The following is a 26,231-nucleotide window of genomic DNA, read 5'->3' as shown; positions in this document are numbered from 1 at the left end:
GCCATTTCGTGCGTCCTTCGCAGAAAAAGGATCATTGATTGTCGGTAATAACGAGCATCTCTAAAAGGAACCTCTATCCTCCCATCTGGGCCGCCCGTTATGGGAACATGTTTGTGTCCGTCCGTGCGTGCGCGCATTCTAAACAGGCCTAACTAATTATCCCAGGTCGCACCTCAGAAAAACAGCCTCTAATCCACTTCCTCTTGAGACAAAGGAGCAGGAGAGTTATGCAAGGCCTGATTGATCAGTAGCACTAATGTGGAACGACCTCTGACATCTGGCTTCTAAAGCTGGATGGCTCCTCTTCGTTTGAACAGACGAGAACGTGCGCGCACTGAAAAAGGAAGACGACGCAGGGGAAAAGAGACCGCGCGGATAAATTATTTTCACAGCTACTCACCTGAACCTCCTACAAAATAAAACAGCCAAGGGAAAAAGGCGAGACGCATTCAGCCCCGCACCGAGACGGCGCTGCGCGACGCTCTGATTCAAGGCCGTCACACCAGGCGGTAGAAACTCGCATTTTTGAAAACGTCAGTTTCGTTGAGAAGCAATTAGCGTCCCCACTTCAGTGGGCCGACGTCAGGGGTCGAGTGTTTAGCGCACATTGTTGATATACGTTTTCACTTCTCATTACGGGATCAGGGTCAGTTCAAACAAAGCTGGCATTGTGGGACACTTGACAAACAAAGCGGCGCGGAGACAGACGTCCTTATTCTTTGAGAGGCAGTGAACGAGAAAAAAAAGACAAAAAAGTTGAGCCGGTGACGGCCCCACACCACAGAAAATAGAATTTTGTTTCACTTTACCGACAATAATACGTTTATATGTTTATGAACTCCGTTGAAAGTTGGACCTTCTTTTGCTTGCCCCGCTTTTAATGCGACACATGCAACCCTGTGATGTCACAAAAGGCTCTGATGGCACCCTTGGGTTAGTGACTACAGCCTCAGCCAGGAGTTTCTTTCACCTTCCGAATTTCAGCAAAGCTGCAAACAGAGGGCTAACCATGCCGAATGAGGTCAAAAACAGCCTCCAACACAGATAAAAAGTGAGACATCTACCGAAAAAGCAACTATTTTATATTCTAATATAAATACATGGAATGCACTGAATGAATTATTAACTGTAAACTATAAAAGCACGAACTCTCCCATTGCCAGGACTGCGCTGGTGATGAAAGGAGATATACAGACTAAAAACAAGAGGAAAAAAATTCCCAACAAAGACCAAATGGACGTCTGAGCAGCTTTGTATCGAGACCCGCAATAAACCGTGCTGATACTCATTTGATCTAAGGCTTTCCAAATGGACTTGATTGCGGCGCAAAAACATCATCCGTCCACTTGCCAGCCACACAGACGGCGGCGTACGCGCCGACACGCACGCACGGGGCCACCGTGGAAGCGGCGAAGCGGCGCAACCTGCCAGCGCCGCATTAGCCCGCTGATTCATACCAGCGGCGGAACTTGTTTTTTCGGAGAGAGCGCTCCTCGCGCAAGAATGCCGCGGCGCGGCAGCTGGAAGCCATCACCGCTCCCTACCGCAAGGAATCAAATGTGGTGGGATTAGCCATCCCCGAAATGTATTTTCTTACCCAAAATCCCAGAGTAAACGGAGAATAAAGGGATGGGACGATGACAGGGGCAGAGGTGGCGAACGTATTCACGGTCTGCGCTCAAGTAAAAGTACGGACTCTTGCAGAAAAAACGTAGTCTGATGAAAGTAAAAGTGCTGGTACAACTGCATGACTCAAGTAAACGTAAGACAGGACAGGTTCTGAAATGTGCTACGGTAGGATTTTTCTGCAATTAGTGAAACAATACATTTGTTGATCGTCCAAAAATGTTGTCCTCGCAGGAGCATATGGATCATTTTAAACAGCTTTGGTACTCTCATATACCATATATTTTTTATTTTTCATATCAATAGTAGTAGTTATGACCAGTCAGCCATTATTGCATATTTACACTTATAATAACAATAACCAATGTTGCCTTCTGCATTTTCACTATTCTTTGTACTAAAAACGTACTATACAGTGACCCCAAAGACGAGGTACTCTAAAATAATCTCCCTCTAAAATACGATCTGGTTTTATATTAAACTACACAACAGCACAGCTCCAATAGCCCCACTTCAAGCAATGTCCAATGTAAGAATTAGAAAGTACATACAAATGTAGGGAGTAATGGTAAAAAAAAAAAGAAAAATTACTCAAGTAGCCTGAAGAAACTTGAAAAATGGACTTCTACTTTGTTACTAAGAGTAACCAAGTATTTGTTCTTTGCAGTCGGCACCATCCGAGAGGATTTAAGCGGAGGGAGAGAAAAACAAACAACGGCAAAGTGTGAGAAATCCTGGGAACGGCGCGGAATCGATGTCGACACCGACAGCCGCCCGCCGGGGGACGGTGTTTTCATTAACGCGGGATTTCCAACGCGCAGGTTCTGATTCCTTTGCGGTGAAAAAGAGAGAGAGGGAGATAGAGAGAGGGGAGGGAGGGAGAGAGAGGTGCGCGGGCCCTCTCAATCCGTCTCCCGGGTCAGGGTTGCGTTATCATAACTCAGCGCCGATGGCTATCTCCGCTCCGTTATTGCGTTGGGCTTTAGCAGGTGGACGGAGGCGATGGAGGCGGGAGATAGCCGGCCCGGCTCACGGGATGTTACGGAACGCCGCTCCGTGAAAAAAAAAAAAAACACACCTTACGCCACTGAGAACGCGCACCTTCGACGCGAGTCGGGAGGCCGAGCGGGTCGGAATTTTCTTCCTTTTTTTTTTCTTTCATCGCAACAGACGCAAACAAGAACCGCAAAGCTCTCGTCCAAAACCCTGACGACACGCGAGCGGTTCTGTCATATTTTCCATTCGCACGTCCAGAGCACGACCTCAGCGCAGTCAATTCATGTTGCAACAGGCGCTACTTTCGACGCGGCTGCCAGTTGAATTACATGTAACAGGGCTTACCGCATCATGTGCAGTCAAACTGTGCCCTCGGTTCATTCTTTTTTTTCTTTTTTTTAAATTTCTTTTTTATTAATGCACCTGAGTTTTCACACGCCCCATATAAAGTATTTGCAGCACGATAACAAACTAAAACCAACTGCTTGGCGCGCCGCGGGGCCGTTCAAATGAGTCAATGGCCAAGCACGTCACTCTCTAGGCGCAATGCGAAGCTGTGGCAGTAAAACGTCAAAATTTGATATAAAAAGTCTCCGCACTCACTGCAAAGCGCTTGCTTGTTCTGATTTGCGACATGCAGGCTCCCATTTAAACATGGCGATAAAAAGGAACCCTCTTCCATTGAAAACCAATATCGTACAAGGTTACTTTAAAAGCAAAGTGGCTGCAGACGGACGCAGATGAATTGGAGCAGCATGTCCCACCGCTTCCAGGCTTTGTCTCCCTCCGCACATGCAATGCGTCGGATTCCCATCAATCGCTGCCATTTCATATAAAAAGCGCCTGGCCCCACTTTAAAGCGAGGTAACAGTTCATAACGCGAAGCGGTGGCAGCCGGCGACGACTCGATTAAGAGATGTGATGGCAGGATAAATGGGCGGCCGGTGACTTGAGACGCCGGGGTCGGAGCCACGCCGTATTTCATGCGGCTACCCCAAAACTGTCAGATCGTATAAATTTGCGAACCGGCTCGTAAAAATACGAGACAATAACAAATGTTGCTGCGCCGACGCTAAAGGGACAATGAGAGTGAGAGAGAGAGAGGCGGAAAACAGGGGGGCGGGGGGGCAGGGAAACAGCGAGAGGGGCTTTTTAATGTGGCGTTTTAGACGGCGCTTGATCCCAGGGCCCATGTGTTGTCGATTACCCCTCGACTCTTTGTTGCAGCAACGTGTACCCGCCGTGCCAGCGACACGCCAGCCGAATTAATAGGAAATGCACATGTGCGCACGAACGCGCCGCAGAGCAAAAGCGCCGGGGCTCGATTCTCCGAAGTGGCGTGCGTGCGACGCGCCGATGCTTATCTAGTCGGCGCTTCCGCCAGAGGCGGTTTTCCACTCAAACCCCCCGAAAAGGAGGGCTTAGCAGGTAGGCAAGCGCGGACAGGGTTGACCTTGATGCTGTGATCCCTTCTTGTCAGCCTTTCAAAGTAAAACGCTTGCTTGGAGTGAAAGGAGTATTCTTGTTTAAAAAGTAACGTTCGGGATTTGATGTCGCAAAGAGTGATTTGCTAAAGTTGTTTATTTGTACAAAACAAATGATTTCATAAATGAAGAGAAAAGTGAAATGAATGTGAAATGAATGTTTGTGATAAAAAAAAAAATTTGGTTTTGATATCACAAAAAGTGGTGTGCCAAAGGTAAAGGGGGGGGGGGCATGAAAGATTTTCTTCCTCCAAGGTGGGGTGTGACAGAGAAAGTTTGAGAACCACTGCCCTAATGCCATGCAAGTCTATGGGGTCAAAAGTCAACTTTGTCCTAGAGACATGGGACCACTTGCAGGTTCATCAGGATCCCTCAAGACACAGCCACGTCGAATTTGGGGCTTCTAGCCCCAAATTTCTTTTGAAAAATGTTCTTCCTCTCCTCCAAGGTGGGGCGTGACAGAGAAAGTTTGAGAACCACTGGACTATTGTGAGTTATATTGTTTGTTGTTTGTGTATTTTTGTATTGTTACTTGTTATATGTCTGGGCCCCCTCTTATAAGCTTTAATTAGCTTTCCACCCCATTCCACATGTCCTTTGCATGTCTGACTCCTCATCATTTTTCCTCTTTAAATGTGAATAAACGTGTCAACTAACTAATTAAAGCCGGCCGGTCGTTACATCAAGAAAGCCAGCAAAGATTTCCGTCGTCCATGGGGATGAAACATGTTTTTTTTGTTTTTTTACAGTTCAAAAAAAAATCTTGAAAGATTTAGCTCGCACAAAGGCACATAAGTCTGAAAAGGTTTGCCTAACATGGCTCCTTAAGCACCCCGAGGCTCTCCTTACAAGCCCACATGATAAGAAACATTCCCTCAGCGGGACGCATCTCGGCCTGCTCGGCTCGATTGCAGCCTGATTTGGTTCCCTGTTGAATCCGGCATGCAGAAAACATGGAAATGATGCTTTTGTTTGCGCTCGCTCAGTTGCGCGCATGCGACAATTCCAAGTTCAGCGCGGACATGACAAGGACATACACTGTCTACGAAGGCTCAGTCCAACTCTTCCATCTTCTATTTCTGCTAAACAGAACCTGATGTGTGTGTGTGTGTGTGTGTGTGTGTGTGTGTGTGTGTGTGTGTGTGTGTGTGTAACCTGAGAGAGCTCCACCAGCCTGGCCAAGCCCAAACACACTTGGACATCCATTCACGCACACGCACAGACGCACACGCACACACAGGAAGGCTCGGAGCAATAACAAAGGCCTTTCAAAGGAACCCTCAGCATGTTAAGATAAAATGTTTTTAGCTCAGCCTGATAAAAAGCATCTGCGGCTTCAAGGCAGAGGCGCCGCGTGCGCCACAGATCGACCGGCGCTGATTAAGAAGACAACAGGCGAGCTGCTCTTTAAAAGCTCGGACACGCGCGCGCGCGGAAAAAAACGACGGCTCTGACGCACTGCGTGCGTGTGCGAGAGTCCAGTGAATGCAAAGACGGAGACACCTGGGAAATTCGATTCTGGCTCTCAATCCAAAAGCCTGCCAATAATGCTCACGTTGAGAGGCAGGAAAGGGATAGAGTTCTCTCCGCAGTGCCACAATCTCCACTCACGCGAGGGAAAACACTCGCACAACACTCTTCGTCTCTGTGAGCAGAAACGCGTGCTAAAAGGTGCGCTGGTGCTCTTTGTGATGTCACAAAAGGGCACGCCGACACCCCTCCCATGGCGAGTGACAGCGCCGCAGGCAGCTGCGACTTCGGGAGACTGAAATCATAACCGCCTCACTTTTATCCCCCTCCAAACATCTGGAAGATACAATAAAGCATCGGTTTTGAACAGGAAGTGAAAACAGAGCGCTAAGCCAGGGGCTGTAAACTGATAACAGGCTAATATGCTGTTTATTGGCGATCTTACAAGCTTTTATTTTTTAGCAGGCTAACTCAACGGGGTCCGAAACGAAAGGAAAGATCTGAAGAGATATACAATTCAGAGGGACCTTTAATTCTTACGTTCTCGGTTAGATTTATCACTTTGCAACCGGGACGGTTCCTGCTTTGCACGTGATGGAGGGAAAAAACGCTTTCTGAGTCAGGCACTTTTTTTGTGGCGGTGTAATTTGTGTCTTGAATCTCCAGTTCTTCGGTGCTTTTTCAGCTTTTTTTTTTTCTTCTTAAATTACTCACAACACACAGCCCTGATCATGAATTTCTCAATATGGAATTTTATGGTGCATTTGCAATCATACTGTGGTTATTTTAATGGCTCAACTAAAGTATTTCCTGGGCAGGAACCACAGGCCATTTACTTCTCTTAAGTTTCCGTGGGTTCCTTCCGATTGTGCGAATTCAAATGCAGGAAAATTGCTGCAGAACTACATCACAGCTCATCCAGAGTTACACAGTTGCAATAACCCGCTTCCTAAAACAGTGAAGACGCTGTCTACATGTCGCCGGGTGTGTAGAGCTCAAACCCCGGGAACCAGTTCCTCGCATCTCACCTGGAAGTTCTGGATGTGAGCCAGGTAGTCCAGCTGCTGTGCAGGCTGCACAGAGACGCCGCAGGCCATGGGCGGGCTCTTCCCCTTGATGGGTAAGGAGGGGGCGTCGGATGTGGGCGACTGGCCGTTTAGCTGCAGCTCCCTGGCCATGGTGGTGGTCGGGCTGGGCGAAGTGGGCGAGCCGCCATAGTACGGTGGGTGTCCCGGGGAGAGCGGCGCAGGGCAAGGTCCCATTTCTTTGGGCGTCATGTAGTTTACGCCGCCGCCGCCTCCTCCAGCACCGGGGCCTGGAGCACTGCCACCTTGCTTCCTGCTGGCCTCCATCTCCTGGTAGACATCTGGGCTGAGGTGGAGGAGACCTTTCGGGGCTGCAGGGGAAGAAGTGCAGGAGAAGAAGTGGGTTGAGTTGATGGAGGTTGGGGAGGCGGGTAAAGAGAAGATAGCCAGAGAAGCCGCGTTTCCATGACCCCTAGAATTGCGCAAAACCGAAATATCGCAATAAAAAAACTGGTAATGGAAACCTAAAAAATATCGCTAAAAGGTTTTGACGCTCTCATGAGGTGGTTTTTCAGGCGTATCAATAGCCTGAAAAAATAGTATTATGGAAGCACTTCGTCATCGGACGAATTGGACTTTAGAAATACCGCTTTTACTTTGCGAAAAACTGTCATGGAAACACAGCACATAGTGATAGATGCACACTAATGATGCCAGCTTGGGAAATGTCACCCTCGCAGCACTTTACATACATCACTGAAAGGAGCAAGAGACCGTAAAGATAGGAAGAGAGGAGAAAGGTCAAAGGTCTTCATGCATGCAAATGCACTTTGCCGCCGTGTTCTGACAATCACGCGTGTCGCACAAATGAGAACAGTTCGTCCTCGTCTCGACGCCTCTGGAGATGAGCTCTTTGTGATGTCACAAAGGGTGCAGGCGTGCAATCGCCTCACCTCCACTTTGCTTTTGCCTCCTCTGCAGACGGAGGCCTTTAATAACAGCCATTACCGTCGACTGCAGGGACCATTTCCGAAAGACATTCCTCTGCCACTCACAGCCATACAAGGCCACGGCGTGCTTGTGCTTGTGCATGTGTGTGCGTGTGCACGCCCCCTGCGTGTGTGTGTTGGCTCTCCGTCGGGCATTCCTTCACCAAACGTAGATGACAGTTTCATGTGGTTTGGCACCTCGACGCACAATCAAAGTGTCTGCTGGGAAACACAAACAGCCGCTTCCTTTCTCGCTCTCTAACACAAACATGAGCCGAGCGTCGACCCAAAATCAACAGACCTGCTGTGACTTCATCGCTGGGATGGGCGGGTGGTGGTGGTGGTGGTGGTGGGGAGAGGGAGGGAGGGTGGGGGAGCTCGAGCCAGCGAGATGACAGTCTGTCTCATCTTCGCATTTCCACAAACTCAAGAGTTTTTTTTTTTTTTTCCGTGTCAAGATCTCTCGTTGGCCGCATGAAATTTCCAAGCCTGTGCTTTGGGAGCCAAGCTCGGCCACTTTCACCCCGGCGTGTTCCTTCCAAATGCAATTTTATTCAATGGGCCACAAAAACAACTACCCCGTTAGAAAAAAAGAATAAAAATCCAGTCCTCCCCGATTAATCCCATTTGTTTGCGTTGGCCTTCGCACACTCTTGACGTCAGCAGGCCACGAAACAGGTGGAGGGCCGAGCGAAGCTCTCGCTCGCTCGCCGGAGATGAAAGCGAAAGGAAGACATGGCAGCGGGGACAGATGGAAAAGGATAAAAGAGGAGGACGAGCTGGGAGCCAGTTTGGATGTCGGGAGAGTCGGGGAGGAGTGGATGTGAAAAGCATGCAGAGTCTCCGAAGCCCCGCCAAGGTCAGCAGAAACAGGAAGACCAGCTGTGTTCGCGTGTGCATGCGTGTGTGTGTGTGTGTGTCAGCGTCTGTGCGTGCTTGCTTGCGTGTATGTGTGTGCGCGGTGGACCGACAGCTGGGAGAGCCAGAGCGCTGGTGCGCAGCCATGAATGACAGGCCACTTCCTGTTTGAGTTAACGTTACTATCACACGCACTTTGGCTTCTAAGGTTTCTGGGAACCTGCGGACAGTGTTGCCCATCACCAACAATGAAGCTTCTTTCCAGCGAGGCAGCGAAAGCCCAAGGAAACAAGCAATCAAATCCAGCGTCGATTACTCATACTACAACAAAGCGGCCGGTGCCAGCAATGACACAACCTGGGTTTGATTTTTTTTTTCTTCCAAATCTCCTCCCCCCCACCCTCCCTGCTCCAGATGACAACCCCAATTTGAATTTACGCAAGTAAAAATCGCAGGCCTGCTCTTTTTTCTGAGCGCATCTCAAAGAATGGAAGGTGTGAGCCAACATGACATCAGCTGAGAACAAAGACCACTGTGGTGGTGGTGGTGGTGGTGAGAGGGGCGAGCGAATGCGATCCATGTGAGTGTGGGCGACTGTACGGCAAAAATGCGCATGGGTGTGTGTGTGTGTGTGTGTGTTTGCATGTTTGCATGTGACCGAGAGCCTGGAGCTAGCCGCCAGCTGATGCTAGGCATGGGTGCGAGAGCGGGAGACACAATAACAGCAAATGGACAATGGGGGAGGACGCTGAGGAGAGAGAAGTGGTGGGAATAGGGAGGCGAATTACCGATTAATTCATTGATCGTTAGTTGATTGGCCTTGTCGATCGATTAACAATTAATTGATAAGCGGCGGTTTTTCCCTGAAAACCTCAATTTCACAATGAAAAATGTGTGAGAAACCCAATATTTAACCCTTAAATAATGTTGAGGGTCCAATGTGACCCATTTTTACATTAGACAACAGCAAAAACACCCTAAACATTTATCCTCTGACTTTATGTTGACTTCTGATGGGTCACACTTCAACTTTTTTTTATTTATTTATTTTTTTATAGTTGTTTAAAAGTCACTTGTTCTAGGTACATTACGACCATCACTGTATCTACAGGTGAATTGCTCTTTCCTGCTACCCGTGTAAAAAACGTTTGATTAATTGCAACTAAGTTAGTTTAATCGATTAAATTCTTAATCGACAATTAATCGATTCATTGTTAACATCCCGAGCTAGGAATTTAAGAAAAAAAAGTAATGTGTGAGTCTGCGGCGCTGATTCCAGGGAAGTTTTTCAGAGGGGTCCCCGCCCAGGCCTCGGCGTCCGGTGGGCCAGGGGAGTTGCTGGAGGGAAGCCAGAACCGAGCATGAGACTGATCGAAAGCAGATAGAGCCCGAGCCCAAGCCCGAGCCCGCCGCTATAAATCACGGCGGCCGAGCGGGACCCGCGCATAGCTCGCGCGCGCACACGCGCACAGCGGGAAATGAAATGTGGCAACCCGAGTGAAAAGCCCTGCTGCAATACCCACGGGAGTAGATGGGAGAAAAATCACTCTCCTCTTACTTCTTTCTGCCCCCCCCCCACCACCACCACCTCCTCCTCCTCCTGCAGTCTTTTCCTGCCTCTCAGAACGCCCACCGCGCCGCGAGCGCCGCATCCTGCAGGGCGACCCGCCCACTGGACAAAAAGGACGCAAACGCACACTCGAACACTCGGGCGTTTGCCTGCGAGCGCTTCGCGGGCGTCCCGACGCGAAGTGCGAGGACAGGAAAACAGAGCAATAAAGCACTGCTTTTTATTTAATAAATCTGCTATGCAGTAGCCCATTAGTTCCTCCACGTTGCTTTCGATGGGTGGTTTAATTGGAAGTTCCAGAGTGGAGTTCCAGAATTGGGCTTTGCTGCAGCTGTGCGTTTGTGTCCAAAAGTGATGTCAGCGCAGCGAAACATGCTGCAATAATATACTGTAGTTCGCCGCAGACTGATAACCCCCCTCACCCATTAAATTTTTTTTTTTTTTAAAAATCAGAGAAACAAGCCTGTCAGCTTGTGTTCGAGAGAGAAAAAAAAAATCAGCATTTTTATTCAAGAGGGAAATGAAGCATCTGTTAAAATTGCAGTATTTTGCATTAAAGACGGATCGAAGAGTTTCTTCTATTCTCCAGCTCCCCCAAAACAAAACAGAAGCTTTGATCACCGATACTGATGCTATGGGAGTGAACCTCAGTGCAAAGCTATGAGCACTTACATCAAGCTCCTGTCAACAAGTCAGACCCCTGGGATTCGTCTTCGATTCGCCTCTTGGCTTCCACCTTCGCCTGAGACACAAACTAAGAATGCGTTTCATCATCGAGAGAAGATTGCCGGAATGCAACTTTGTGTCTTTTTCAGCCAATTCTGACCCTCATGTATGATGGTATTGCCTTAACAACCCCAGTGCAATAAAACAAGAAAAAAAAAACTGGATCTTTTTTTTTTTTTGTAGGAAAAACCCTTGCTTGGTCAGCTTCGTAAATGAATGAATGTGCAGTGTGTCTGCAAAAAAAGAAGAGAGTAGCTTCTTTATCAAACAGCAAAGAACAACAAAATCAATCCACAGCAGGAACAATTTAAAAAAAAAAAAAGCTAACGCCAGAGAGACATTTTCCCCCCCTTTTTACTGCGTTAACTCTGTAATTGCGCCGCCTGAGTCGGTTCTTCCCGCTTCCAGCCAGCAGACCGCGGAGGCAGTCAACACAGCGGCGCAGAAACATCCTCCGCTCAGCAATCACACGACGCAAAAAAACCCCCCAAAAAAAACACGGAAAAACCTCCAAACAGCTGCGTCTGCTGGAGCCGGTTGTAAATGGTGTTTATGTAATAAACACTATTGCGGCGCTGGCGTCGCGTGAGTGAGCCGCGCGAGGTTTTTGGGGCAACGCTAAAAGGGGTAATTAGCAGATAGTTAGAGCGCACGCCAAGTGTGGGATCAAGCTATGTGTGGGAATGGCACGGGACCAGAGGCACGCTTCCGAGACGGGCGTCGGGATAAACCTGCTTTTCCCAGGAGGACCTCCTCAGGAGGTATTGGGCAATTCCTGAAACTCGGGTCTCCATTGGAACCGCAGCCAATAAGACGGCCCCGACCTGGAGAGCGACCATCGATCTGTAAACTTGACGCAAATTACATATCCTTCGGAATAAAGAAACGGGGGTAAATCTCACACACGAAGGCTGTCTAAACTGCGGTGGCGGTGGTGGGGGGGAGGGGCAGAGGGCGCTCCGGGATTGTGTAAATCCAGGCTGAAACCTCGGAATAAACAAACACCAAAAGCCAGCGCCGTCGGGCCCCGGCCATTTGTTTTGCGCTTTTCAACATGAGCTCGCGACGTCGCATTCTTCGTCCGCCCCATGGCCCGAGGCTGCATAACCCATGTCAGACCACCAGAGCGCTGCTGCCAGCGAGCATCCAGTCGGGAGTCCGGAGTGACGACAGCGCCTTTGGATCACCGACGGAGATCCGGATCCGAAAGCGGGCGCATTTCACTCCGCATCACGTATATATGGGACCAATCAAACATATTCTGTCTATTCACTCTGCTGCTCCACATCTCACAGGCTATTCACTACCCACCCCCCCCCCTCCCCCGCCTTCCTCCCCCCCACACCCTCCCCACCCTCCTCACTAGACTGCTCTTTTTCAAGCTGCTGGCATTCACTCCGCTGGCATCCAGAGAGAGGCTGCTCGCAGAGGCGTCCTTTGATCAAGCTGGGACATCGCGGCTAATCACGCACAGATACTTCAATGCACGTAAATCTGCTTAAGCAACACCATGACTGTGAATTCTCGGCATTCTTCGCGAGGTCCGCTCGCTCGCGCGCACGCAAGAACATGTGGAAAATAACTGCGGCGGGAAAAACAACGTCGCATGCCAGGCGCCGGGGGAGCAGGTACACTGGAAATGGAACGCGGGAGTTTTGAGAGACGTTTTTATTTGGATTACCCGGGCTCGACGGCCAGCTTAGCAACAGATACAGCTGATGGAGACCAGCTGTTTCCGACCAAACTGCATCCTTACGCTTGAAATTTCATGATCCTATCTACTGCTGTAAAAAAAAAAAAGAAAAAAAGAATTTGAATGGAACAATAAAGGCTTTGAAGGCTGTGGCATTTGAAAGCAAATTCATGCAAAAAAAAAAAAAAAAAAAAAAATACAGAAGAGCATTGCTGCCAACCTAGAAAGAAAACAACCTACATTTACATTTCACGAAAAATGTGAAATATCATGTTATTCCGGGATAATTTTCACGCTATCACTTTTTTACGTGATAATAACGATAACTCCTGTTTTATGACTACTGTCCATGTTAAGTCTTTTCCTCTCCATAGGCACTTATTATAGAGAAAAGGCTTAACATAGCTTAATGTCCGAAAACGGCGATCAACTACCGCCAAATTTGGTGAAGGTTTCACGTGGGCCTAGCGAGTCATTAAGCTACGTTAAGCTTTTTACGTTAAGTGTTTTGTCCCCCCAGTATCACGATATAACGTGAAAATGATCACGTAAAAACATGATAGTTTCACGTTATAACGCAAAAATTATCACAATGTGATACTGAACCGTGTTTTTTTTCCCCAGGGTGGCAGCAATGCGCTTCCGTACAAAATTAAAAACAGCCATGAAGGACTTTTGTGAGTGATGAATGGTATCATTTACGCAAAAGGTTGCTGGAGGACACCAGCGTTCACTTGCACGCTATCACTATTTTGCCACCTCCAACATGTCAACAATACAGTGTTTGTCGAGGCTGACACCCAGTGTCCCACACTCAATTTTTTTTTTTTTTAAAGTATTTTGGTGTAGAAGCATGTGATTTGGAATACAACTTTGCTTTGCTTTGCTTTTCCTTCCACACATCTGCACTTCCACAGCTAGTGAGCCGTTCCTTTGTGGCTGCGTCTGGAGCGACGATTAAGCCGCTTCGCCGTCGCGCCGCGTATTTTGTCTCCAGCAGGTACGCCGAGGAGCCGAAACTTATCTCGGCTCGCACGTATCCCCCCCGTATCGTCGCATCACGCATCCCGTGCGGCCATCTCACGTCTCTGAGTGCAGGATTACGTCCCTATGTCCCTGTATTTTTGTGTGCTAATCCTGACTGAAAGACTACCGCTTTTTTTTTTTTTTTGGAAACAGGAAGGCAGGAGGGGGAGTGTGCGGGTTGGGGGTAGTCGGAGGGTGGGGGGGGGGGCACCCCGGTGGGCCTCAGTGTGCGGCCCTGTAAGCCCGTGTGAATGAGCCTGAATTCGCAGGCTCCCCACGAGGACGCACGGCTGATTAAGCTGACAGTCAGAAGCCCATTGACCAGTCACAGAGATTAAACGCCGGGCCGTCTCGCCGACTTAAACCACCTGTGGGACGGGGGGGGTGGGCGGGGGCGGACAATGGCGAGCGGGGGGAATGGGAGAAGGAAGTGAAGAGGGGGCAGGAGAGGGGTTGGGGGGGTACTTGCTGGTACTCACTGTTGCTCGTCGGCTCGGCGAATGACGTCTTTTTCCCGTTCCAGCCTTTGTTGCCGTCCATCTGGAGAGAGAGAGAGGAGGGAGGGAGAGAGAGAGATGTAGGATTCCTGAACAGACAGCTTTCTTCACGCATGTCAGATGAGTTCCTTCCTACTGTTTGGAACCACAAAAAGACGAGCGGCCGCAGCGGGTGGTGGCAGTGGCGGTGGCGGTGGTGGGTTTGTGGCGGGCTGGATGCTTTAGGGGCGCGAGTGTCTGTTTCGGGCCGGCTACCTCATTAAGGGGGAGCTTGTCAAGTTAGTGGAAAATGGGGCAGGCTATTTTTCAGCCTGTGCAAAAAAACAAAAAAAAAAAACGCAAATCTGCCCGCGCGATCGCGCGCAAATCTGAAAGGCGACAGATGTGTGCGGCGCCGCTCTGTTCTTTCTTTCCTTTTTTTTTCAGGCATCGATCGCCCACCGTCCCGTGATGACGGCAGCAGAGATGGAGAGGGAACAACCTGGCCTACTAAAGCGGAGCTGGAAAAACACTCTTTAATCACTCCGCACAGCGTCGGGAGGGGGGAAAGTGTTGCTGTGGTGAGGAGAAGTGGGACATCCGGCTAATTCTCATCGACGTTTTCGGAGCTCCGACACTCCGGTGTGTCTAAATATCTCGCGTGAGCACAACCAGAGAGGCCTCGCCTCCTGCCAGCAGCGTCGTCTCCCGCGGATGCGGCGCCCTGGACATCTAAACACTCTTATTTTATGGAAGGGCCCCCCCCTTTCGCGTGCGAGAATAAACTCAATATCTCTTTGCTGCCGCATTTGGAAATTTGTTGACGGAAACGCACAGCGCGAGCGTCGTCTCCCTTTGACGCTGGTCAGAAAGTTCCAAAGGTACATTTTAGTGCTGTAGCCAAGACCGCACCGAACGAGACCCAAGACATTATCGAGACTACAAAGTATCGAGACAGTGACAAGACCTTTGGGGTTCGAGACCAGGACAAGACCAAGACTTTACATAGCAAAGAAAAATACCAGTTTTTAATTTTCTTTAACACTGAGCTGCTTTGCCAAATATTTTCAACCATTTCCAAAAAAAAAACTTTGCTTCATAAAATTAAAAAAAATAAATGAACTCAGAATAAGGAGCTGTGTCACTCTGGTTGTCACAAACAGAGAGTAAAAAACTGCAGCAGCTGGATTCTTTTCTGTTATTATCATGTTATTGCAGTGTTGACTGAGTCTTGACCGGTCTCGATCAAAAATGCAGAGTCCGCTACGAGATCGAGACCCTTAGAGAGCGGTCTCGACACCGGTCTTGAGACCAAGACCAATCTCCAGCACTGCAACTCTAGTAAATTCACTAATCGCTGGTGACAATGTGACAGACAGTATGGGGGGAAGCAAAGTGTCGGATTGTCTCGTGATGTAGGGAACTGAAAACCCCCACGCCAGAAAAGTTGACTTTGCCGTCACTCTGATAACGGTGGCGCGTCACGCTGTTAGGGCCGAGAGATGAAGTATATATGCGGCATCGCATATCTCTCTAATGAGCTGTCTGGGGAGCGCTGCATATTCCATGGAAAGCCCAGTTACGCAACGTGTAACGCGTCTATCTCCGATCGGCTCCCGGCGGGGGCCGCGGCGTGCCGACGCACTGGATGAAGACGATGAAGATCAATAGCTCGCTCGCTCTCTCGCTCGCTCGCTAGGTTGCGTAACAGGGAGCCGGACGGAGAATCAGAGGGGGCCGTCGCCGAGGTCCTGTCGAGATTTTCATTTCCGACGAAACAGGTAGCGGCGCCACCGGCGTATGGGAAGCCGGTTACGCAATGCGGCGTGCGCGGAATGCTAATGCCGCCTTATCTAAGGGGGGCAATACGTGGAATGCATTAACCGCGCAGCGCGCGAGTGATCGGAATTTAAAGAGGAAAAGGCGTCAACGCGACCGCGGCGCCCGTTCACTGCCGGGGGCGGATTCATCAGGGGGAGGAGTGAACCAACCCGCGCGGTTGAACTGGTGGTCGGTTACCTCAGGAGCGTTGGGAGCGCCGGTGGAGGCCTTGTAGCCCAGCTGCAGGAGCATCGCCTCGGCCGCGTTCCGCTTGGCCACCTTCTTGTTGGGTCCCGTTCCCGTGGCGACCTCGCTGTTGACCTTCACCTTTCACACGCAAGACACACGCACATGTTAAGGCAAAAATTGGAACCATTGGGAATTAAATCCCGAGGTTTAGCGTGAAAGTTAAACATTATGAACATTAATTTCCTTTTTTTTTTTTTTTTTTATTATTCACTGCATTTGTATCATTTAATTTTTAATTGGTTTTTCAGTATCTCTCATTGTATTACAAAAATATAAAAGCCTGACCAGGGACACAAACTGCAAATTAGCTGAAGCAAGACATCTTATATGCGTCACATTTTCCCTTTCTGGTGGCAATGCTGTATGTATCGCTCCTGTTAAATTAAAATAAATAAATAAATAAACCGAACATCTCAACTTGGCATTGAAAGAACAATGCTCGTCGGGTAAACGAACGCCCGGAGACAAACATCAGAGGGGCTCCTCCAACGGATTTCAGCCTGCAGCCGAGTCCGCCGTGTAATTTACAGAACGGCGGGGGTGAAGTGTTTTGTTTTGCGGCCATCGCAGAAACATTAAATCTGTCTGAACGGAGTGTAAGCAGATATTTCCAAAAAGAATATCGGGACGTCGTCGTGTTATGCAAACAAGGCAATTTCGCACTGCAAGCAGCATTGCCGCAGCCGAGGAGAAGAGAGGATGGGGGGGCCCCCGCGAGCGGCGAGCACCTCCCGTCCAAAGCGCTTGGCTTAAGTGCTCTCCATCGGATGGGGGGGGGGAGAGTGGCGGTGGCGGCGAGCCGAGGCGACAAGTGCGGCGAGATGAAAACAGCCGCGACAAATCCTCCCGGATTGCCAGAGTAAACACGTCGGCGTCTCGCGCTTTCAGAAGACGACGAACGGCCCCCACTTAGAGTCACTTGACACTTTTCGTGGTTTTGTGTCGGGAGCGACGGGCCGGGCTGGGCCAGGCCAGGCCGGGCCGGGCTGGGAAAGGATCCGTTTGAGCTCCGCCGCCGAAACAATGTGGGAAATTTTAGAAGAGTGGACAACGGCGCAAGATGGACACACACACGCACGCACGCACGCACACACACACGCACGCACGCACACACACACGGCTCGATGTGTGTATCAAAGAGGCATGGAGAATAGGTTTGAGGCTGAGTTACCGCCTGATGCTAATAGACGCTCTGTTCCTCTTACAAAAGGCGAGGATTGAAGCCAAAGGCAAACAAAGGCAGACAATAAGTGATAATCTGACAGGCCAAAAAAAAAAAAAGGAAAAATGAGCGAGGAGCGAGGGGAAAACAAAGGAGCGTAAGGCAAACCAAAACTGCTTCTTTATCACAGAAATTCCTATATGCATCTTTCAACAGAGCCGTTTCATTTCAACCTTCAGACCCTCCAGTTATCGTGGCACCAGCAGGGAAAGCCTGACTGCTACCACAACCTGTAAAACCCCCTTGTAGAAGGGTGGGATTTTTTATTTTTATTTATTTTTTTCCTTGCGGCGGCGCATTTATTGGACGGGAAAAAAACTGTTTACCTGCATGATGAACTCCCGGCGTCTGGGCATCCCCCTTTCCGAGAGCAGCGCGTACTCGGGCTCCTTCTCCTTCTTGGCTTGCTGAATCTGAGCCAGGCGGCTGATCGGGTTCATGCCCTGGCCGTAGTCGGGTCCCGTCTGGGTCGGACACACACAAACGCAAAGTTGCGGACACTCGTGTGCGAGTCGAACGAGGACGTCTGTGTTCTTTTTTTAACAAGCGCCAGCTAGCACAGTTACGTGCAGAACATTTTCGGAACAAGAAGAAAGGACGCGGCAAGCTTGTGACCTTCGGCTCGCTGCACGGAATAACAACTGAAATGAAGCTCTTATGCATGCGTCAGTTTGAGAACAATGCAATCTGTCGGAAAGAAGACTTGCAGTGCTCAGACTCTGGGCTGTAAAGCGCTTGATATTAAACAAGCATCTATTGATTCTTTTAGAGTCTTAAAATGACAGGGTTTAAATCCTATACTTGTGTTTTTTTTCCCACAGAAATCAATGTCTCTCGATGGCCAAACTACATTGTCCGACTTGTCATTATAAAAGTCCTTCTCTCTGGGAAACGCAGGAAAGGAATAAACTGGGAAAACTCCCCTTTTGGGGGTGAACTTCCCATGTAAAGGTTTACATTGTAGCCGGCCACTAGGGGGTGTTTCAGCTTTTTTTTTCACATCCAGTTGCGAAGCCTTAGAGTCATCTCTTTATTTATATATTTTTTGTGTTGTGTAGTTAATGAGTTCAGCCGAAGCGGCGCGCTGTACACGCATGTAAAGCTCTTTGTGTTATGCAACAGCGCTGAACATGAGTCACCGCCGATGGCCAGACACAAAAGATCCTGATCTGATCTGTGTGTGTGTGGGGGGGGGGGATTCGACGGAGGAACTCCCGCTATCAGGTTTCACACGTGGCTCCAATTGAATTGGCACTGATTTCATCGGCGGCGCCGAAAATCCCACCTTGTCTCGTCTTGTTTTCTTTTTTGCCGGCGGCTCAACAAAAACGCGACGTCACCCCTCGGAGGGTGGGGGGTGGGGGGAAGTGACGTCACGTGGTACCTTGAGGATGGTCTTGGTGCGTTTCTTATAGTGCGTCTTGGGCTTCTCCACGACCGGGATGAAGGGCAGCTTCTTCAGGTCCTGCAGGATGGAGAGGGCGGCCCGCTTCTTGGACAGCTTCTTGCTGTTGCCTTCGCCCTCGGCGCTGAACTCGCCGACGGTGACGCGGGTCAGGAAGCTTTTCATGTGCGGGGGGCCGCTCTCCTTCAGCACCTGCGGACAGGTTGTAAACGAGGGGTCTTATTTTTGGGAATGAAGCTAATAAGGCAAAGGGGACAAACAAACGTCTGACAAAAAGAACAATCGGAGGGAAGAGGGAGAAGAAAAAAAAATCCTTTCTTTTTTAGTTCGATGTGCAAGAGTTTACACTAGGTGGTCCGAAAACATCTGTTCCTGATGGTCGCAGCTCTACCCGCCCTCGTGTGCGTGTCTTAGTCATATACAAAACACACATGGGCTGACGCACAACAACGCGCTAGCGAAGAGGAGCGGGTTCCTAGATGACAGTCTTCAGCGCCGAGGGCTCGGCTTTCCTTCCTCCTCAGGCCTCCAGTCACCTGGGAGACCTAAAACAAACACCGGCTGGCGTTAGGTCATGCTTCTGCAATCACATCCACTTCCTGCACAGTCCGTGAACAGTGTGTGTGTGTGTGTGTGTGTGTGTGTGTGTGTGTGTGTGTGTGTGTGTGTGTGTGTGTGTAGCAGGTGGGGCTCTCCCAACACACAGAGAGAGAGGGAACACAACTGCCGCGCTAGACGTCTCCATCGATTCTCGGCCGGCCAAACTGGCCGGGCTGCAGCCGCCTGCCATCTGCAAATGCTTCCCCGGGCTCCCACACCGGCCCGCCGCCCTCGGTCTTTGTGTGGCCCCTCCACTCCCCCCCCCCCCCATTACGTGGGGCTCAATTTTGCGGCGCAGACAGTACAAATTGTAGCAATCAGATGCAATCTGGGATCGGCTATTTTGAAGCCGGCGGCCATTGAAAAAGATCGGGGCCCGATAAGCGGAACTTGGAGCGCTCTTCTAATAGTCTGCACATCAACGCCGCTTAAATGGCAGGATTCAAGGAGAACAAAGAACTGTGTGTGTGAGTGTGTGTGTGCGCACAGCCCCCCCGTCTCTTTCTCTCGCTCACACACACACACACACACACACAAACACACAGAGAACGGCCAGCAGCAGGCTTGTGTTTCGTTTAATTAAAGGGAGCAAAAATGTCATTGAAAGTCTCGTTAATTAAGGCCGAAAGAAAGAATGGCAAGACCCAGTTTAGTTGAGGAATACATACCAGAGGACTGGAATGACTAAAATGAGCTAAAAATGAGCATCTCTGCTGGCAGCCAAAAGTCACTGCACTTGTTACCGCTGCACACAGTTTATTTATTTTTTATTTTTTACACATTAGGCTGATAGCCGGTGTCAGTAGCTGCGTTTCCATGACAGTTTTTCGCGCACAATTAAAAGCGATTTCGCTGGAATTTCGACAAAGTACAATTGCGATTTGCAGCCGTTTCCACTGAATGGTGTGAAGCGCATAAGCCGTAATGCACTTGTACAGCGCCGCTCAGGTCCGTTCAAACTGCAGATGGCGTTCGTTCCATTCACACACCAATACTCCTAACAGCCAAACCATCAAAGACTAGAGTTGCATTCATACACCGGTGAGCTGTCATCAGGAGAGGACGAGCGAGGACGACCCGCCTACTCCTCCAGAAAAAGCAGCCGACCTACAGAGACTTTTAGTGACACACGAGCTGTTCCAGCCGACAGCCAAAACGTGCTCTCACTCGGGGGATCAGCTCTGTTACTGCTCATCACCGAATAAAGAAAATGCAACGAGGCAGTTCCCAGTAAGTTCCGACACTCGGCGGAGCGACGGATGTGGATGAGTTTGGCCGACTGCTTCTGTGTCAGTCGTGGTTGACGATGACGCGACGTGATGGTATTACCAAACGCTGATGAATGACTTCTGGATTGTGGGCCCGTGGTGGTATGCGACGTGCGGGCCTTCTTCCGAAGCCGCTTGCAGAAGTCTTGTTCTGGAAGCCTCTGTACCGCGGAATTGTTTGTCTGTTCGCCAACCATGACTGTGTGGAGAAAAGTCTGGGTGCAGTCAAGAAGCCGACTGTCAGACTCCAGAATTTACGCTGCATTTTTTTGGGGGGGGTTGGGCAACGGGTTCAACAAATTAAATATAATTAGCTGTGATTCATGCTTAAACGCCCAGAAGTTCAGTCTTTGTCTCTGTGTTGAACTAAAACTGGAGCTGGAAATGCTTTTTTATTTTTTTATTATTATTATTTCTTTTTTTTTTTTTTAAAAAGAACTTAGATGTCAATTTTCCTGGTTAACTCTTGCTGGGAAAGCCAATGAATAGGTTCTAAACACTTAAAAAGGTTTTAAAGACTTGAAGCTAGAAAAGTGGGTCAAACTGTGCAAATTATGAAACATAACAAAAACCTATTCAAATTAAATCATCTAGGATCATAATAATAAGAAACAGACAAACGTAAACAAACAAACACAAACTTAATTCTCGGAAATCTCGCGGGACGAGATTATACAAGCATTACAGCTGATGCGCTTCACACCATTCAATGGAAGCACCTGCAAAATTTGTCGAAATTTTAGAAATATCGCTTTTATTCTGCAAACAACTGTCATGGAGAGGCAGCTAGCATTGGCCGAGTCCGTCGGCGGCGTGCAGACTGCAGTCGGCCTCCTGGCAGGTGTCACAGGATCTGAGCCGCACTGATGGGATTCCAGCACATGGGTTCGCTCGCGCACACAACACGCAAACAAACACACCCCTCCGCCACCTAGCCAGACAAGTATCGAGTGGTTCACAGGAAACTCTCGGCCGATTTCTCTCTTCAGTCTCCTTTTGCCTTCTTGTCTCTTCGTCTCCTCTTTCCCTCCAACACGGGAGGCCTTCTCATGGCGACATCAATACCCCGGGCACTCCTGAGGACACATGCGTGTGAGACCTGAGGTATCCGCGGAGAGAAAGCTATGCGAGCAGGGCAGGACAATGGCGGGAGCCGGTCGCGGGAAGAAAGGCTCTTTTGTGACGAGCGTTGCACGGACAAGCCCTGAAGAAAAGTTGTTTCTTGTAAGACGGGCGTTTTTTTTCTTCCCCTTCTTCTCTTGTGTCGTCCTCACGGAAAAGGGAAACTTCGGATCCGACACTCAGGCCGTGATTTATAGATTGGTTGCTCTTTGATGCTGGCATCTCATCTGCTGGATGGGGAGAGGGGGGTAAAGTGAATCGACCGGGCTAGCAGGAGGCTTGGGAGAGCCGACGGCCTTGCTAGAGAACAACTCTATCGTGTTTTTCCTGCCCCGATGGTGGGACGTTGTGAAAGCGTCGCCGCTGTGAAAGCCACTTGACGACCGTTTGGGTTTTGTGTTGGCTTGAATGGACGACTTTGCGAGCATTGTGCGCGGGTGCGACAATAACAGGGAGTGGGGCGAGCATGCCAGTTCTCCTTTTGTGCATCGGTAACGAATACGCGGCGCGGCGGGGGCGCGAGGAGGAGGCGAAGCTGGTGGAAGACACGATGGAAATAGAAGGAAATGACCAAGCAAGAGGTCGGGGGTTCAATTAAAAAAACAAAACAAAAACAGGCATCGCTGAAAAAGTGATGTTGGCTCTAGAAATCCGCTGTCACGGGAGCAATCAGGAAAGTGGCATAATTGCCGAAAGTGACAAAGACAGATTACGGATCGCGCCAATCCAGATTTAGCCGGCTGGAGTTATTAATAGCGGCTCCCGGAAAGGACAGACACGATGAGCAAATGCATTTGCCAAAGATGAGGGAGCGATATTCAGACGGCCCTCCGAAGGTGTCTGTCGACTTTGACTCACACCGGACGAGTCCGACCGACAAAGACTCTTTTCCCTTCCTCCCACGCCCAGCCCGCTGCATCCCCTCGGTGCAACAGTTGTCCAGATTTCAGGTAAACTGAGCCTCCTTTGAAGGGATGGGAGGACGGTGGGAGAGGTTCAAAGAGTGATTTCTTTCAGTGAGTCAGCTGAGACGCGGTGGACGCCAAGCAGAACAGGCCCCGGCAGGGTCACACGAGGACGCCGCTAGCGTTCTCCCTGCACATGCGAGAGGCAGGCGGGTTCTCAAAGTGGCGGCCAACCCTCGTCTTCATCGGGAAATCTAAGGTGAAGTAGGTGAATAAGTCACCTGCCTTTCTAAGACGAAGGAAAAAGAAAAGTAGGAAAAAAGCGGGTGCGTGAGACTGAAAAATGTGTTTATCAAGAGAGAAGATCCCTTTTTATAGCAACTGCACAAGAAGTGAAAACAAAACCCCTTCAGCTATGAGAACGTCGGCAAAAAGACTTTTGACTCTCCTTCAGACTCGGTGACCTCACTTGTGGGAAAATGAAGCAAAGTCTTTTTTCAGATTTATGGTATATCAACAGGGCTCCTCTTCTCAACAAGTTGTTTAGATGTTATAATACCAGTTTGGAACATTATTCAAGCACTTAAATCACATTGTGACAAGTCATGTATGCCTAAAGTGGCCACTACTTATTCTTTCCCATGACTCCTGACGGGAAATTAGAGGGGGGGGGGGGAATCCTGAACATGACGCGTCCGCTGTTTTTGTTCCTCACCTCGAAGTTGACTGATAAGTTCCTCTTCAGGGCGATTTCGTAGACCAGGCTGATCTCTGATTTGCTGGCATCGCCGCCCTCCTCGGCCTCACCTCTCTCTTCGGGACTCTGGGAACAGACAAAAGCAATCGCAGGTCGGAAACGGAGAAAAACCCGACCTCCCAGGATGCTCCACGCAACCAGTTTTGGTTGTGCTGACTGTCAGAGAACATCGTGCCAGCGTAGGCGACGACGCAAAGTCATATCACGAAGCATGTTGTCGTTGGTGTTTTTATTTCTGGGAAGGAAAAAAAAGTGCTTAAGATGCAAAGGTCTATTCAGCCATGGAGAACGCAATGCGCTCCGGGCCGGCAATGTTCCTGGATGTAAAATTAATGCCGTGACCGTTGACCCGTGGGAATATTTAGCCAGGAATTACACACCTACAAGGAAGGACAGCAAACAGAGAGTCAAAGCTAGGAAAAAAAAACAAAGAATAAAGAATTTGTTTGCTCGGGTCGGTTTAATTTTAATGCTCTGACCGGAGATCAGCCCCGACGGCTGTTTACTGCTGGACTAAAGTTCATTCGTTGAGCAATTCCATGAATAAAGACATCGAGTTTGCAGCAAGGAGATGGTATCAGGGGGCCTTTTGGTGCCGATTGTCCGTGGGAATGCAGAGTCCCGTCTAGATCTCTATCTTCCCATGTCCAGCCCTTTGTCTGATTAAGTCTGAATGGCTGCGGCACTTTCCCTCCGGGCTTCTTCCCTTTCTCCCCGCCTCGGCGTGCCACCTGATGCAACACGAGATTGGCGCGGCGCGATGTCCCGGATTTCACACGAGGGACGAGCGACGGCGCTCTTGCACGAGTTTTTGCACCCGTTTCACTGTAAATAGATCTGAGAGATGATGCGACACCAGAGAAGTTTGGCCGATTTAATTGCCGGTCAGGAACGCGTGCGGGCATTCGGGGCTTTCGCGTCTACACTTCCCTCATGCCCTTGTTGTTATGATGGGTGTGATTGATAATGTTGAGTTCCCAGCCAAGGCTGCATCATTGCGAAACCTAAGTCAATGAAAGTCTATGAGGGTCAAAGGTCAGCTTTGTCCTAGAGACATGGGCCCACTTGCTGCTTTATCAGGATCCCCTAAGACACACCCATGCCAAATTTGGGGCTTCTAACCCATGAGGAACCCTGAAACCCTAACCCTAATTTCAGCTAACCCTAACCCTAACCCTAATTCCAGCCTTATTGCTAACCATAATTCAATGCAAGTCTATGAGGGTCAAAGGTCAATTTTGTCCTAGAGACATGGGGCCACTTGCTGCTTCATCGGGATCCCCTAAGACACGTCCACGCCAAATTTGGGGCTTCTAGCCAATGAGGAACCCCTAATTCCAGCTAACCCTAATTTCAGCCTTATCGCTAACCCTAATTCAATGCAAGCTAACCCTAATTTCAGCCTTTTTGTTACGTTACCCTTGGCTCAGCGCGCCAATGCGCCACATTAGCCTCCGTGTGAGAGCATTAGGATGCAAACTTGGATGTCTGGGAAAATCAGCGGACTCGCCGTGACAGAGACAAATCGAGGGTTGAATCTAATTTACTTGCAGATCAAGGACGAAGGAAGTCTTGGAGGGAGAAAAAAAAAGAAAAACAAAAAAAAACTGAGGTCGTGTTCTGCTATGAGACATTAATTCTTGTCCTGAAGGAGCAGCTTTGAAAGAACGAAGAGGGATGATAAAGAGAGAGGGGCCTCATTTACAACTAAGCTCATGAATGCTAAGGTTTGTAAAAGTGCAAAACAAATGTTCAGCTGAGAGCGATAAGACGAGGTTCCCAGCGGATGAAATCATGTGAGGGAGTTTATTTTATCATTTTATCTTTAGCTTAGATAGAAAATAAAATAGATAGAAAACACAACATTCCAATTTGAACAGGCGGAAGCATCGGATTAGGATGTTTTCATTTAGTCACAGCCGCAAAAGTTGACTTGATTAGAAGGTTTTCGACAGTTAATGCGGTTTTAGAGTTGCATAACAAGCCAGATCAGGTGCGTTACGGGCAAAAAAAAAAAAATAATCACATAACTGTGTTTATCTAAAGCCAGACAGCTCGTGGCGAGGGTGAAGAACTTGAGCCCAATCGTGTCGAGCGGGAGACAGTGAGACACCCTCGACACAATGAACGACAATTTGTAAAGCAAGACTTTACAAGTAGCAGCAAACAAAGGGCAAATTTGTAGAGGACGGCAGCGTGAGACACCTGGCCGTTAGAGGTTGGAGGTGCCAGAGCGTTTTGAATAACCAATATTGTCACCAGGGCCAGTCGGTAAGGCTGGAGGGTAATTTGACTTCCCCAGTGGAAGATAACAGCAATCCGTCAAGGAAACTTGGCTTTACTTTTTAATTTATTTTTTAAAAGGAAGGGTAAATCAGGGTGAGACAGACCTCTGCAAAGCACTGCAGAGCTTAGATTAGACATTAGAGTAATTAGAGCAGACGTAGATTAGGATTTCATTAAATAAAAAGCCGGTTACGTGCTCATTTTTGTGAGTGCTCAAAAAAAAAAAAAAAAAATAGGGGCCGGATCGTCGGTGAAGGGCATCAAAAGATCACGCGGTGCAAATCCTTTGACTTTTCCATTAAGGGGGAGAGTTTTCAAGCGTAGGGGGTGGGGGAAGGGGTGCAGAGGCGGTGCAGAGGGGGTGTTGAGCCGTCAGATTGATCTGGTGCGCAAGGTGATAAAAGGCCGGCCCGGGGTGAGACGCTTTGAAAGGACATGATGAGCGAAGAGCGAAATGACCTTTGAGGAACACAATGGACGGCAGGGACGCGAAGGCCGGAGAGGAAATGCCGCTTTGTCAGCGCGTCGGGGTGGGTGCGCGTTTTCATAACGTTTCGTAAGGCTGAAGTAGCGCAGCTGATGTGTCGGCACGTACCAGCGAGGGGACGTCCAGCGTGTCTGCGACAGTTCATTTTGGAGGCTAACAGAGTAATAATA

General features: G+C 49.2%; 1 protein-coding gene across 2 annotated transcripts in view; it reads right to left on the bottom strand.

The window, feature by feature from the left end:
- The window catches only part of stau2 (staufen double-stranded RNA binding protein 2), a 69,842-nt gene that overhangs the window by 28,432 nt on the left and 15,179 nt on the right, over positions 1-26,231 (bottom strand). For both annotated transcript variants that reach the window (XM_076050370.1, XM_076050368.1), the window contains exons 7-12: positions 23,247-23,354; positions 18,616-18,828; positions 17,558-17,695; positions 15,959-16,087; positions 13,943-14,003; positions 6,605-6,972 (exon numbers count right to left, since the gene is read on the bottom strand). In XM_076050370.1, the coding sequence (XP_075906485.1) occupies positions 6,605-6,972; positions 13,943-14,003; positions 15,959-16,087; positions 17,558-17,695; positions 18,616-18,828; positions 23,247-23,354 (1,017 nt within the window). The remainder of the gene's footprint in view (positions 1-6,604; positions 6,973-13,942; positions 14,004-15,958; positions 16,088-17,557; positions 17,696-18,615; positions 18,829-23,246; positions 23,355-26,231) is intronic.

This window comes from Nelusetta ayraudi, unplaced genomic scaffold (genome assembly GCF_046127955.1).
Source record: "Nelusetta ayraudi isolate G7.1 ecotype Tasmania unplaced genomic scaffold, CSIRO-AGI_Nayr_v1 ptg000127l, whole genome shotgun sequence".
NCBI lineage: Eukaryota > Metazoa > Chordata > Actinopteri > Tetraodontiformes > Monacanthidae > Nelusetta > Nelusetta ayraudi.
This window is presented reverse-complemented; position numbering and strand designations above follow the sequence as displayed.